Source organism: Botrytis fragariae (genome assembly GCF_013461495.1).
Source record: "Botrytis fragariae strain BVB16 chromosome Unknown tig00000797, whole genome shotgun sequence".
NCBI classification, from domain to species: Eukaryota; Fungi; Ascomycota; class Leotiomycetes; order Helotiales; family Sclerotiniaceae; genus Botrytis; species Botrytis fragariae.
The window spans coordinates 13,714-28,547 of record NW_023501013.1 but is presented as its reverse complement, the minus strand read 5'-3'; the positions used below and the strand labels follow the sequence as shown (position 1 = coordinate 28,547).

The following is a 14,834-nucleotide window of genomic DNA, read 5'->3' as shown; positions in this document are numbered from 1 at the left end:
GTATGATGTTGATATTGTATCACAAAAGCTAGTCTACAATCGCTATTCCTGTTCGAAAATATATTTTTGACAGCCCTGCAAACTCTAAAGAAATTATGTGCCACATCATATATTTGCTAGCCTGACCACTTGGAGTCCCGGCACTTTATTAACCTTTCCGGATACACGTCGAATTGTATATATGAATGTTCAAGAAATTTGAGACCTAACGGATATGGAATGTGACGGAGCGTCTATTAACCGATAAGTGGGCTCATGCACGTCAGCGCACATGTTGTTCTCCGCTAGGCCCCGTGTGTACCCAATTCCTTGTGGCGCGCGATAATGACTTGGGACCCTGGTATTACGCAGCTCAGAAGGAGAAAATCCGCGACGGGAACTGGAAATGCATGCGGGGGGTTTTGTGACTGCCGACTGGCTTGACCTGAGAGAAAAAAAAGCAGTGAGGAATTTCGAAGAACATCGATGAGGCGATGATTATACCAACTGTTGGGTTTGTGTACGGCATGGGGACTTTGATTATTGTTGTCCTATTCAAAGTACCCAGTTCTTGGTGAGTGGGCACGGATCACACACAAAAAATCTTTGTTCGTAAGCGAAAAAAAAAGATTCCCCCTTCATTTGCATACCACCACAAGCAAAAAGATTGAATGACCAGACTGGGGCACGATCCCAGGACCTTTCCCGATTTCAGATACGTCTCTGAGAGGCGTATTGTAAAGGGAATGTGATAACCAACTACACCATCCGGCCTTGGATGATTTGTGTTTGGAACTCAATTTTTTACATTATATTTGCAGTAAAGTGGAATGCAGTGGATGATTTCACAGCCCCGCAGTGAGATCCGGTCCGCTCGAGAGTGGATCCTACCGTCTCTGACTAGTTGCAGCTGTACATGTTAGGTACGCCTCAAAGTCTTCGGGAAGTTCAGTCAGTCCCAGGTTGACAGACAGATAGACGATGATAGACCGATGGTTCTTTCCAACAGTAAATGCGATCAGGAATTGTCTACCGGTTCCTGGACAAGAGTCCGGGGAATTCATTATACCCTAGTTTTGCATCTGTAAAGTCACCGATATACTCGGGTATCAAGTTGGCAGTGCTGTCCGGATTTATTTTCCGACTTACATGTATGTGCAACCTGATAGTTTGGTGACGTACAAAGAAGATTGACATTGCTGGGTTGGTTTTCATTTGGGTGTTCATTGGATCTAATCCTACCTTTCGACTTCATCATTCTATATTCATTCGCAACGCGTTACTTATCCACCACATGGCCTTCCGGGATTTAAATATGTCATTCTCAAAAGGCTTCACAGTACGCTGAAAAGTTCGACTTTCTATATCTAATGAAGCCAGATAGATAGTACCTGCTTCTAGTACAACATGATTCTCTTATAATGTATCTGTACTATATATACTCGGGCCTCAGCCCTTGTCCTAACAATCTCTACATCGATCCACTTACTTAAGTCAACCATTCAAGACCTATCACCGCCCACACATACTGACCATGAATCGCCGGCTCTGTAGAAGCTTGTTCAAAGAATGGTTTAAAAAACGACTACTATGCTCGGATATGCAATGATTTGGCCCAGAAAATGGAATGTAAGACCGTTTATCTACACGCTTGAGAACATCTTAATTCTTGAAAACCTCTCAAACTCCGAAAACTTCCAGTCGCCCAATCAAGTTCAAATCAGAACCTCAGATTATTATGACGCAGCTCGAACTGTCAAACACTCTGATCACACTATTCAGCTCCGTATGAAATGAAATGTCAAATTGCTAGGTCGAGATAGCAAGGCTACACTCTAAAGCCCATCGACTAAAGTGACCACCAAAAGTAGATCACCCAAGTGACACATCACTGGCGCCCAAGCACATCTTTACACATCAGATATCCGGAGAAAAGGGAAGGAAAGTGTTTAACACGGAGCTTATTGAACTTTTACTCTTACCGTATAATAATCATACGATGACGCTATGAATTCTGTAACAAGTTCCATAACCTGTGAGTAGGTATCAGAATCCCGTTTCTTACTCTCTCATTTCTGCAAAGACAAATTTAGAGCGAACTCGAACAATGAATCTGGCAAAGCCTCGCTGTCAAAAGAACTAACAACCTCATCACCACCGGCTTTTCGAACAACGATTAAGTCGCAAGCGTAATTCAAGAAATCGTATAAGTCCCACCACTTGACAAAGGCAATATCATTCCAGGGTTCTCATCCGACAATGTAATTTGGAAAGTATGTTCAAGAATCGTCAATTCAAAGGGGCAAGATCTGGATTCATTGCACATAGCCCATGTGTTCATGCATCTGTATATGTGTAATACGACATAGCACTATCAATATGAGACAACAATATGACGATGCACATTCGTATCGCTTTTTAAGTCCTACAAACTCCATACTCCAGATAGCAAGAATCTCCACCCCTTGGAATCAAATTGTAAGCAATCGCAATCGCCAACAAATTCCAGGTCCGTCGTTCCAACCCTTCGCACCATAAAAAATTCCTCTTTCACAAACTTCTCTCACAGGGCGTGGTGGTTGTAACCACCGCGCCATTCGCTATGAAACCCACATTCTATCACTCAATCAAAGACCCCTCCATCCCTACTCAGACAAACTAAATCAAGAGAAGATATCCATCTACTCATGATTACCATCCATAATTGCAACGACTATCGGCATGCCACAAACACTGTATTGCTGCTTCGGCTCTGCTCACCAATTAATTATATCACCATCTCACTTTCGTCGATCTGCGGCATCTCAGCTCCCCCTTCGTCCAGCAAGGCTGCAGGAGATAGCAACGAAGTACGTCGTAGAGAATTTTGGGTATCTGCTGAAGAGATATTTCGAACTGGACGATCAGCTGATGATTCGTTTTTAACAGCTTATGTTACATCCAAGGCTTGAAGTCGATATTTCTGTGATCGTCGTGAGACGAATGTTGGATATCGTGTGGTTCTACGCCAGGAGGATGGCCTGACATGTTAGATATTACGATAGGAGTATTGGTAGGGAAGATACGAGTTGGATGATATGATACCTGAGAGAGCTCTTTGATTAGATAATAGGATTGGCTGGATAAAGAAAATGGTAAGAGAGGGACTTGGGATTATTCCACTACTCCCTCGTACGGATGTACGTTTGCAGATATGAGAATAATCGAGGTGATCAGTCTGCTGGTTTTCAATCAACGGTTATTTGTGGATCTTTGTTGTCTTGATATTTCGGTATACTTTCCAATTTTACAGGTTCTTTAGTTGTGATAGACTACACTATTCGGAGGTATAGTAGAAGCACAAGTGTTACTTCTACGTGTATGATCGATTGAAGGACTGGGTCCACTAAAGGTGGTGTGTAAATAAAAGCTTGACAGTCCATCTACCTCACAAACACTCTTTAACTTGCATTGAGCATACTATAACTGTATACATTCTGGCCTCTGCTTCAAGACCCAACCAGGAATCTTCAATGATTAAGCTCCAGAACCTGTGTGGCTCTTCAACCATCAAAACTCAGCATGGAACGTAGATTCTGTACGTTCCAAGCAGATAACATGTTGTGCTGATGCATACCATGTTCCCAGTTCCGTGCTTTGCACAGCTCGGCGCCAAGTCTCTTCCGTTGTATTGGTGCCAGCCAAAATGTCGTTTCCGTCTCCGCATTTTGCTTAAATATACCCTGTAGTAATAGTGGAAGTTACGTAGGATGTGTTGTGTGAAAATCTCTGTTATTCATAACTCATCCCTCAAAAACACCACATCCACGTACCCAGATATTCCTGTTGTCTCTTGAAAACTACTTACTATGTACGTAGTCTATGTATTTATAGCATAGATTTCTCAGAGCATAATAGAAAGAAAGAGGCTCAGACTTGAAGGCATCCAAACCATGGCAGATCAAAAAAATAGGAAAGGAAATACAAAAGAAAGAGCGCTAATTGTACATACCAGAGCTTTACTATTACTATTTAAGACCAACTCCCCCTGCTATTTTTACAATTTCTGGGACTGAAAAGGCCGAGAGAAGATGAAGAGGAGAAAGTTGAAAGAAGGACGTGGGTATTGGAGAAGTGAAGATTTCAGAGCAAAGGCACGATCGACCACTAAAATCATAAAGATAGGACCAGGAGTGAAGATTACAGAACAAAAGCACGCGTAACCACTGCACAACAGCAAGGCAACAAAAACCAAAAACCAAAACGCAGACTATAAAACCAAAAACACAAACCAAATCATAGCCAAATCTTCAACACCCCTTCCCAATTCCTACATCTACACTTCCAACCTTACATACCGATTTCCCACTTCTTCCAATTCTTCCAAATCAAGATATACATATTACATGCAGGTTTGGAAAGTCCCTACAGAAAGGAATTCTCATTCTCATTTGCCTTTCCTGGGTTTCTCTTCCTTGCTGAAAAGTTTGGTATTCATTACCGAATAATGAAGGACAAGCAAGATATATATCGACATCAAAACCCGAACCTAACCATCCATCCATCCATCCACCCTCTATCCACCCCACCAAAACGATATTATACATCCCATCCAGGAACTTGAAATACATACCTAGTAATCATTTCCCGAAAGATGCCTACTATTCAGACGAACAAGAATACCACTCTTCTCAGACACAACCAAGAACAAAAAGACATCTTTCTTTCCATCCATCTATACTTCCATCTTCCCTTCTTTGACTTCTCCCCCAACCCCTCTCTATCCTCCATTCACCAATACCTAGGTATTTGTTTCCCTTCCACATACTAAGATCAAGTACTTCTTACCAGAGAAAGGAAAACCCGGTGACACCAATACCAGTAGCCAGCCTAGTAATTTAGCGAAACTTCGAAAGGACATTTCGATATATACTCTCCAGAACAAATTCAGCCAATGTCGAGAAAACATTGTAAATCCATTGCGAGTTGATCCAACTTCTCACCTTGAGACATGATTACCATGAGTGAACTCGATTCATCCATTGACATTGACATTGACATCGGAATTGATATCACTCACATATCTCACCCTCACATCAACTCTGCCCCTGATAACCCTCAACATCCCACACCAACACGAAAACCAACACCTGCAACAGGACAATATTTCATTCATGCATTTATTCCGCTATCATTTCTAATCCTAATGAACTATCTTCTCATCTATGATCAACTTAGTAAAAAGTCCTCAATTCGTTAGTCTTGATAGTATAAAAAGTATGCCTCGCCTCCCTTCCTGATTCTATGACGAAGCACAAGCACAGCAATCATCCCCCTCCATTGCATCATCCAAAAAATCCACAGCAACACATATACCAATTCTCAATTCGAGTCATTCATTCTACCATCAATCCAATCCCTATTACGCCATTATCCACCCCATAATATCTCGAAATGTGTCGCAATAGCTTAACCCATCACAATTGTTCTCCCTCTATCAAATTCTGTAATCAAACAATTGGAGCTTGTACATTAACTTGTTGAGGCTGTAGAGTTTGTTCCGATCTGACATATTGGGTCGCTTTGGCCTCGTCAAACCTCCAGATTCCACCAGTTTTATCCTCATCAGCTGTTAGTTGGATACAAGGAGCCAATGTTTGTAGGATGGGACAATTATCAATCTTGGTGAAATATCTTCTCTCCCAAATTCTTCCCTCATTCTTTTCCTTTAATCTAAGTTCTCGTTGAGAAACTTCGATTTTGGTCTTCTCGTTACCAGTTGTATCCATGTCGCCGACTGCGATACCAGCTGCGACCTTGGACCACGCACGCCGCGATTCTAATGGGTCTTGTTCCTCGATTGGTGCAACGATGAGTGGAGTGATAGGTGCTGCATCCGCATCATAAGAATCTATCAGACCACTCTTCTTTCCACCTTCTCTGATCTCAAATTGTTTGGTCCATTGTCCAGTTACGGTATATAAAGTGTCCTTTTCTTTACCAGTGGGGTATAATGTAGCGGTGAAACTGTTCTTCTTGCCAGATAACCATCCTTTGCCACTATAGTCAATCTTGGCCGTAAATCCTGAGCTACTTGTGATGTATGATTTGGCTTCGAGTTCGACGAATGGGGAGCCAAAGATCAAACCTTCAATGTGAAGATTTGGAAGAGTAATGAGGTAAGTTTCGTTGTAAGCGGGGATACTGAAGACTGCATGCCCAATTTGTTTAACGTTGATGGTTCGAGAGAATGATGCCTTTTGAGCATTGTATCCTTGTAGGTATACGCCATGTTTTTTGTTGGAGATTTGGTAAGCGGTAACAGGTGGGTGATGGCTGGAGGCAACATTAGAGAAGGCACTTTGGATACATCTGGAAACACATTACCTGACTTGCTCAGAAATAAGCTCAGTAGTTCCACAAGCATCTTCCCACTTTCCAAGGAACAACTCCCCTAAGAAAGGGTTCAATGGTTTCTTCTCATTTCCATATTTGTCACTTCGACTGGCATATTGTTGTTTCAATGTGCTCAAGAACCATTTCAAGACCAAAAGTGCTCGTTTCTGAGGATCCTTCTCTGCAGCAGGTGCGACAAATATGTTGGGATGTTCTGCCCAATATGAAGAGAACTCAGTCAATGATGTCGATGACAGAATGAATGGTGGAGCTGTCAACGATGATAAATCTCCATTGAATGAAGCGATGGATTTCAAAAAAGCACTCCAAGATCCTTTATTTTGCGCAGATACGCCAGCTCCTTCAGCTTCGTTTGAGGACATCTTTGATAGTATGTTTTGTTGTTTGTGGAGGAGATTATTGATTTGGAGGTATGGAAATCTGGAGTTTTGTGGAGGAATTTGAGTGGCACTGATTCAGTTGTGGGATATGAGTATTTGTTTGAAGAACAGCGCCTTAAAATGGACGATTAGTATGTATGGAAAACAAAAGGTATTCAACGAATAACAATTGTAGAAGAATGACAAGAAACAAGAATATTTGAGAGGAAGAAGGAAAAGGAAGGATTGTCCTTGTGATATTAGTACCAACGAGGTTTGTGATGGATGAGGAGACGAATACCTGGTATGTATGTATGGATGTATGGATGTATGGATGGATGGATCTTTCTAAGGGTATTGGGTATTTGGTAAGGAGTACTTTAATAGACAGGGTATTTTATAAAAGCTTGGCGTTTGCCCCTCGAATTGAGATTTTGTCCCGTTCGCTTGTGGAGAACGTCATCTACAACAGCACTGCCCGTTTTCCTTCCGTGATGGGATGGGATGAAGTTCCGTAGATTGGAGAGATTATTTCTACTGGTCAAGCCATTTCACCATACGAACTTTGCTTGACCAAACCCTTTTGATTTGGATTGATTGTACCTGCAGATTCGAAAAGAAGGAAGAGAATGAGAACCAGGAAACGGCCCATCCGAACTGTTGCTACCCAAGGAGCCAGGTAGGGACAGACAGGTACATCTACAAATCCATTCTTCAACCGTCTCTTTACAAAGTACTACAAATACAATACATGTTATATTCTATCGATGTCTTCAATATCATCAACGTCCTTCAAATCTCAGTATCCATGCCACCCATACATATGAAGTGGAGAGCTCAAGCAAACTAAATCAATCATAAATTACCCATGAATCTACGACACAAACTATCGTTCTTCTTAGTACTTACGTCTCCATTTCTTTTACTTCCTGCCACGAATCATCTCCTGCTCCAGATATTATGATTGGCTCAACCAACCAACCATCTGTGAATCTCCTTTAACCTTTTTCGTCATGTTAGAAATTCAAACTCACTGGGTGATCACACACAACCGCCTTCAAAACTCATATCGTCTTCCTACAACTGTTATCTCGTATTAATTACTTTACTAGGTATTTAGAAAAAACAGGCCGCGTTTCGTACGTGGCTTACCCTTTAACCAACTTGAATGGGAGAGTTTAACGGCCAAACGGATCGATTGGCACATTTGACTATTGAACCTGATAAGAGCGCTTAATCTAGATGAAGGATCCGGCTATTTGTTCTTGTTGTTCTCTTATTATAAAAAATCATGTTGATGTCATCTTGAGAAAAGATTCATAATAGCACCACACTTCACATGCAATATAAACAATCGAAATTATCCATCATGGGAAAAAGTTTTCTCATGGCAATTCGTTGCATTTATAGGTTTGACCAAAACTCCACCACCCCAACCACCATTTCTCCGCACTTCGTTATGTATTTCATAACAATGTCCTAAACCGTGTAAATTTTGAAACGCAATCTGAATATTCGCTAGTCATTATAAATTTATAGCTGTCCTGCAGTGTTGAAATCCTTAAGACCCTCGGCAAGACGTTGGGACATGGTTTTCTCTCCCTCACGAACCCAAACACGGGGACTATCATAGTATTAGTATACCTTATTGTCAAGAAATTAGGGATTGAAGAATACTTACTCGAACTTCTTCTTGTTTGGCTTGTCTGCCCCATCTGGGTTACCAACTGGGGTCATGAGATAGTCCTTGTTCTTAAGGACGTAGTCACGGATACCAGTGAGGTAGGCGAATTGCATATCGGTATCAAGGTTGACCTTGACAACACCGTATGAGATGGCATCCAAGAACTCTTGCTTGGAAGATCCAGATCCACCGTGGAAGACCAAGAAGACTGGCTTGTCTTCCTTAGCTCCAATAGCTTGCTTGACATGGGCTTGGTGCTTGCCGAGGAGCTCTGGACGGAGCTTGACGTTACCTGGCTTGTAAACACCGTGAACGTTACCGAAACCAGCGGCGATCGAGAAGTATGGGGAGATTGGGGAAAGAGCTTGGTAGATGGCAAGGATATCCTCTGGTTGAGTGTAAAGGGAGTTGTTGTCAACATCCTCGTTGTCGACACCGTCCTCTTCACCACCGGTAATACCGATCTCCTATAAAATGAATTAGTAGATGTCATCTCTAACCTCCCAAATTGCTTGACATACCATCTCGAGCCATTGCTTCATTGGTGCAGCTCTCTTCAAGTATTCGGCAGTGGTCTTGATGTTGTAGTCAACTTCCTCCTCGCTCAAATCGATCATGTGGGAGGAGAACAAAGGCTCGCCGTGCTCCTTGAAGTATTTCTCATCGGCATCGAGAAGACCATCCAACCATGGCAAGAGCTTCTTGGCGCAGTGATCAGTGTGGAGGACAACTGGGATACCGTATGCTGGTGCGAGAGCACGGATGTAGTGAGCACCGGCGATACCACCAGCGATGGAGGCCTCTTGGTTGCCGTTGGAAACACCCTATAAGATGATTAGATATCGTAAGTTCTGATGGAGTAAGGATCTTTTCTAACCTTTCCGGCGAAGTAAGCGGCACCTCCTTGGGACATTTGGAGGATAATTGGGGACTTAGCATCGCGAGCAGCTTCGAGGGATGCTACGACAGTTGAGGAAGAGGTAACGTTCTGCCACGGTTAGTTGATGTTTGCACACACATTCTTTCAACGGTGTCGTCACATACAATGGCTGGAATGGCAAAGTTGTGCTCTTGAGCATAGTTGAAAAGCTTGAGGACATCATCACCAACGATGACTCCGGACTTTCGGCTGAGAACGTCTGTGCAACCCATATTTTCGATTGTGATTGTGAATGTGTAGTTGAAGTTTGAGGTTTGTAGTTTGTAATTTGTAGTTTGTAGCTTTCAAAAAGGGGTATCTGAGAGTTGGAGAAAAAAAGAATCAATAAATGATCAAAATGGGTGAACAAGATGGAAAAGGTTTTCTTTAGTAGAAGGTCATAGAGAGGGGTGGAGTATTTTGGATTTTCAGGACCGATACCGTCACTTGGTAAATGACGCTAATGGTGGGGGGCTGTTTCCAAATGGAATCCTCAACATATCAATTTGTTGGCATTCATTGGTCTTGAATCAAAAAGATATGGAACCCCGAGTTGAACCTCAGTCAATGTGACGTACCTTTTTCACTTGTTTCCTTCCAATGAATTCTGAATCTTTGACTTTTCGATGGGTCAAAGTTAAGTATAGATAAGCTGAAGTAGGAAGTAGGTAGATCCAATGTTTACGATTCAAGCTGGCTGTCGGTCGTGAAGAGGTGGAGGGGAGGTACTCGGTAGGTCACTTCATGAAGTGTTTGCAAGTGGGGTTCCGGCGAAATTGACCTCATAGCCATGGCAATAATCATCAATGTAGCATTACCGAAGAAACTACGGCGAGATCCTCCGATTCATCATGCTTCGTCTTTGTTTGAACATCTTTCCCTCGGGCTTATTATTCGCTATCCTGGGCATGCAGCCAGAGGAAGCGAAAACTTTATTCCGGTCATAGCAGAACGCTGGAGAGCGTAAGGTGTAGCTGTGCTCGAAGGTCTACAGAGTAAATGAGCATATTCAGAAGCAAGCCACAGATTCAGCAGGAGAAAGGGGTAAGACGAGTAGATGCTGTATGTGTAGAATAAATTGATGAATGAACCGACGCTTTACGACCAATGAACTTCTTTCTACGACTGCACATCGAATGTTTGCGGCTGGACTGCTTACGCGAAGCAATTCTGCCTTCCCGATGGCCTTTCCCCTTCAATTCATGAATGAATGACAAAAATGGGTGCACTCTGTTGATATTTACAATTTCTCATCAAGTCAATCGAATCCAATGATGCATGTATATTCTCTTTCCCCTTTGAGAAGTGTATATTATTACATCTAGGTATCACTCAAATCCTCATCAACGTCTTTTGATTCATCTTCAAACTTTAATCTTGAGCATTGATTTTGATCGACCTTCGAACAGCCTCAGGAGCTCCCCTGAGTTGTATATCAATCTCATAAATACCCAAATGTTTGACACGGTCTTTCTCTTCCGTCTCTTGAACAAACTTGATATCTTCCGGTCCAAATACAACCCGCTTTCCTTCCGAGTCCTGACCTAAGATGGTCTTCATCTTTGCGGCTATATCCGCAGTTGATACCGATCCATAGATGGGTACCTTTTCTGATTTCCCTGTACTATTCTTCGAAGCTGCAGCGGATATTGAAGAAGATGACGCTAGGGATGGTGAGACCTTCTTCACCGGTAGAGGAGCAACAGTAATGGCCGTCTCGAAGAAGTCTATATAAGGTGGTATCAAATCGGATAAGATAGCTGTGGAGCGTTCGGGCTATTCACAATCAGTCAGCATTTCTTGTCTTTTAATTTGTGGAAAAATTGAAGGTAGACGGACGCTCAGCAATTCAAGCTCAACCACTTTCTTGATGTTCAGTCGACGTTCTCCGCTGAGGAATTTTAATGCCTTCTTCTGATCTTGCACTGGCTCCATTCTGATGGTTTTGCGCTTTCCAAAAGTACTATCAGGAAGAGAGACATTTTTCCTCGAACCAACTTGTTCAGATTCTGTAGGTGTCACATATACAGCAAATCCTCTGCCATACAGTTTATTTCGCATCAATCCGGGAGGAACTTGAACAATTCTTCCTATACCAAAATTAGTCACTGGAGTTTTTCATGGCTTTCAGGTACATGCAAACTTGCCCTTTCTGCCAATTCCTATGACAGGTTTCAGTAACTGAATTGTGACATTATGATCCTTTTCTTTCGCAAGCTTCTTCTTCCCTCGGATCTGCTGGCTGCCTGAGAATAGCAGTCCATCGCCAAAACTGCTGGTTGTCCGGCGTAGGCATGCTAGGCATGAAGGTACCCGCGATTGTAATAATGAAGCCATTGAAAGACAATGAGTTGAGGAGACCTCCAAACAATCGTCGTGAGTTCGAATCGCCAAAAATATTTGGTTTTGCTTACTTGACACCTCAGTTTAATTCATTCACCCCTCCATTAGCGTCGGAATATCGGCATGAACAAAGACTGGGGTAACGACAAAATGAAGTCTGCATTGCCAATATTTGGTTCGGTTGATATTGATAAGAGATTTCGGAATACCTTCGTTTCAAAAAGTATTTTTCTCAGATCATTCATGATAGTCGGGCATTTGGTACTGTCTGCGGAGGAGGGATTTCAAGGAGTTGATACATAATCCATTGCTTTTACTGAGATCTGGAACAACTTTGGCAGCGGGGACTTGATCTTACTACACAGAACTCATAGGCTTCAACTCCTTATTTTCTTGGACACAAAAAGAAGTCGCCAAAACGGTTTAATTCGAAGGTGTGTTTTGTGATGGAACAGTGATCATTGAAACTTCTTCCTTAGCATATCAACATTACCTCTTTCCTCATCACCTCTTCTCCTCAACCTCATCTTTGATTCAACCCGTCCACCATCTTATCCGGCCTCCCCCCGAAATTCCCGACGATCTTTAGTTTGACGAAAGTATGCCAGATAAACAATTCACAACTTTGACATATGCCGCGGGCGCCTCTCTAGCTGCAATTACACTCGTCTATGTATTTGCGCCAACCTTCCTAATGGACGAACAAAACTCGACATCCAATACGAGGAAGAAAGGAGTGGTAGGCTTGGTCAATACTGCCAATGATTGTTTTATAAATTCAGTACTCCAGGCCCTTGCTGGTTTGGGCGATCTACGCATATATCTGATTCGGGAAACGCATAGAAGGGATTTGGATAACTCAGAGGTATACAGTCGAATTGTGGATGACCCGGCGCGGCAGGGTTTACCAGCATGGAAAATAGAAGGTCTACAAAAGGGCTTAGTCACCACGGGATTGAAAGATATTCTGGACGCATTGAACGAAAGACCTTTATACAAGAAAACGATATCTGCTGGGCCATTTGTAACTGCACTGGAAGCTGCTTTCAAACAGAGGATTAGCCGGCAACAACAGGACGCACAGGAGTTTTTGCAAGTAGTGGCCGAGAGATTAAACGATGAGTATCATGCAGGTCACAGGGCGAGAAATCATGCAAGGGATTTGGAGGCTGCCACTGCAGAATTGCACACTTCAAAAGAGGGAGCTGCGAACGAAGAGTTGGGCCAGCTTAGTTTAAATGAGAGCGCCCCACCGGAGACCAGCTCTCCTGCGACAAAAGCGCCATCAGATTCTTCCCATAGCTCAGAAAAGGCAAGCTCAACTTTGTCAAGGCTGCCCCAACAAGGCGGAGAGTTTAATAGTGAAGTTGATAAGGAAGATGGGTTCCCTTTCGAAGGTGGTTCTGAGTCGCAAATTGAATGTTTAACCTGTGGTTTTAAACCAAGGCCTACACAGACAACGTTCTGTTCTCTTACATTGACTGTCCCTCAGGCCACATCTACCACATTAAATGCATGCTTTGATGGAATGTTTAAAACAGAATATATTGAGGACTTCAAATGCGAGAAGTGTAGATTATTACATGCCTTGGAAACCTTCGAACAAGAATATTCTCAATCGAATTCTCAAAAATTCAAGGAGAAGACTCAAATATCAATCGACAAACTAAAGGCTGCTATAGAGACAAACCCAGAAGAGGAGCTTCTCGATGTTGAACTACCAGATTCGAGATTTGCTCCCAAGCGAAAAATCGCCAAACATGTCCGTATTACCAAATTCCCAAAAGTCATGGCGATTCATCTGTCGAGGTCAATCTTCGACTCCAGATCAACGACAATGAAGAATTCTGCCAAGGTGGCATTCCCTGAACAGCTCCCACTTGGAGGTTTATTGGACCGACGGAAGTACAAGCTTCTTAGTCTAGTCTGTCACAAGGGGAGTCACCATAGTGGACACTATGAATCTTTCCGAAGACAAAATATTGTTGCTCCATTTTCAACCCCAAATACTTTCCAGCCATCAGTGGCGTATGCCAGATCTTCAACTCATACCCCTTCATTACCTTCAACCCCTCAGACAACCGCTACTCCAAGGGATGATGGTGATAACACTACCCTCTCATCGACTCCAGAATTATTGTCCTCAAAGACAGCCTCTACCACGTCTCTTTCAAATATAAATGGGCGTCATTCGTTGGACTCTTCACTTAATAATAAACATCTCTCTGGCGTTAATCCAACATCAGCCAGTTCCATTGCTTCGTCGTCCAAGACAGCGGGTCCCACATCAGCTCCCCAAGATTCTGATACTGGTAGCATCCGCTCCTTAGGACGTTCGGCTCGAAAAACTCTGTCCAAAGTTTCCAGTACAATCAGTCGATCATCTCCGGCTTCATCTTCGCCGAACCTATCTCCATCCAATCCAGAAATTAGCCGGACATCTTTGACAGAAACAGTTCGTACTAGGCGGAAAAAGAAGACGGTCGAAAGATGGTGGAGAATTAGTGACGAAAAGATAAAAGAGAGCAAGACTAGTGAGGTTTTGGGCATGCAAAAGGAGGTTTATATGTTGTTTTACGAGCTAGAGCGGGGAGAGGAAGATTCATAAAAGCATTTTGGAGGGGTGTGTTGCATGAAAACATGGGGTTTGGGTTATATTTTGTATATTGATTGAATATGTATTTGATACCGGAAGCAGTTCTGAACTGAATGGATGAACATTAGGTAGTCCCAGCGAGAAAACATACTTTCAAGCGCTGGGATATTATACTATGTATCCTGAGTAATACGATTATTTGCATTACAAAAGTACTTGACTATGTCATAAATGACAACCAGTCAAACGCAGGGAAATATCAGTTGTTTTGAAACCCCTTGTGATAATAGCATATTAGTCGTCCAAAAAGAGTTTGTAGTTATCAATCGTCTAGATGGAGTAGTTACCGAACATCGAAATCTTTGGATTCACCGCCCTCAGATCTACCAAATCCACTCTCGAACAACCAAGCAATAGATTACCTACTTGCTTAATAAAATCGATTGCTTATACATTCCGCGTGAATCAATTCTTTACTGTTTTGAATTTTCCCGTATTAACGTACAAATACAATATTAATACAGCTACGAGTTATAAAGATTACCCGAGTTCACGCGC

General features: G+C 42.6%; 4 protein-coding genes across 4 annotated transcripts; 1 reads left to right on the top strand and 3 right to left on the bottom strand.

The window, feature by feature from the left end:
• Positions 1-5,468: 5,468 nt before the first annotated feature.
• Bfra_010382 (putative oxysterol-binding protein) lies at positions 5,469-6,737 on the bottom strand (the record flags this gene model as incomplete). The annotated part of the gene is made up of 2 exons (XM_037340715.1): positions 5,469-6,294; positions 6,346-6,737. 2 exons carry the CDS (start codon positions 6,735-6,737, stop codon positions 5,469-5,471), a joined length of 1,218 nt encoding a protein of 405 aa, XP_037186358.1.
• A 1,364-nt stretch (positions 6,738-8,101) lies between these two features.
• On the bottom strand, positions 8,102-9,622 carry Bfra_010381 (putative fructose-bisphosphate class ii protein). The gene is made up of 5 exons (XM_037340714.1): positions 9,463-9,622; positions 9,296-9,406; positions 8,940-9,242; positions 8,416-8,885; positions 8,102-8,358 (listed from the first exon to the last, which is right to left on the bottom strand). The coding sequence occupies exons 1-5, from the start codon at positions 9,568-9,570 to the stop codon at positions 8,268-8,270; spliced, it is 1,083 nt and encodes a 360-aa protein (XP_037186357.1). The 5' UTR covers positions 9,571-9,622; the 3' UTR covers positions 8,102-8,267.
• A 1,086-nt stretch (positions 9,623-10,708) lies between these two features.
• Positions 10,709-11,674, bottom strand: Bfra_010380 (putative fba1; the record flags this gene model as incomplete). The annotated part of the gene is made up of 3 exons (XM_037340713.1): positions 10,709-11,113; positions 11,177-11,427; positions 11,485-11,674. 3 exons carry the CDS (start codon positions 11,672-11,674, stop codon positions 10,709-10,711), a joined length of 846 nt encoding a protein of 281 aa, XP_037186356.1.
• Positions 11,675-12,281: 607 nt separating this feature from the next.
• On the top strand, positions 12,282-14,288 carry Bfra_010379 (putative ubiquitin carboxyl-terminal hydrolase protein; the record flags this gene model as incomplete). The annotated part of the gene is made up of 1 exon (XM_037340712.1): positions 12,282-14,288. One exon carries the CDS (start codon positions 12,282-12,284, stop codon positions 14,286-14,288), a length of 2,007 nt encoding a protein of 668 aa, XP_037186355.1.
• Between the last annotated feature and the right edge of the window lie 546 nt (positions 14,289-14,834).

Bases quoted from the DNA above. Each gene is read 5' to 3' on its own strand.
- Bfra_010381 (XM_037340714.1), bottom strand. From the start codon at position 9,570: ATGGGTTGCACAGACGTTCTCAGCCGAAAGTCCGGAGTCATCGTTGGT. The intron at 9,243-9,295 runs GTTAGAAAAGAT...ATCATCTTATAG, and splicing joins CCGCTTACTTCGCCGGAAAG to GGTGTTTCCAACGGCAACCA. The intron at 8,886-8,939 runs GTATGTCAAGCA...TTCATTTTATAG, and splicing joins TGAAGCAATGGCTCGAGATG to GAGATCGGTATTACCGGTGG.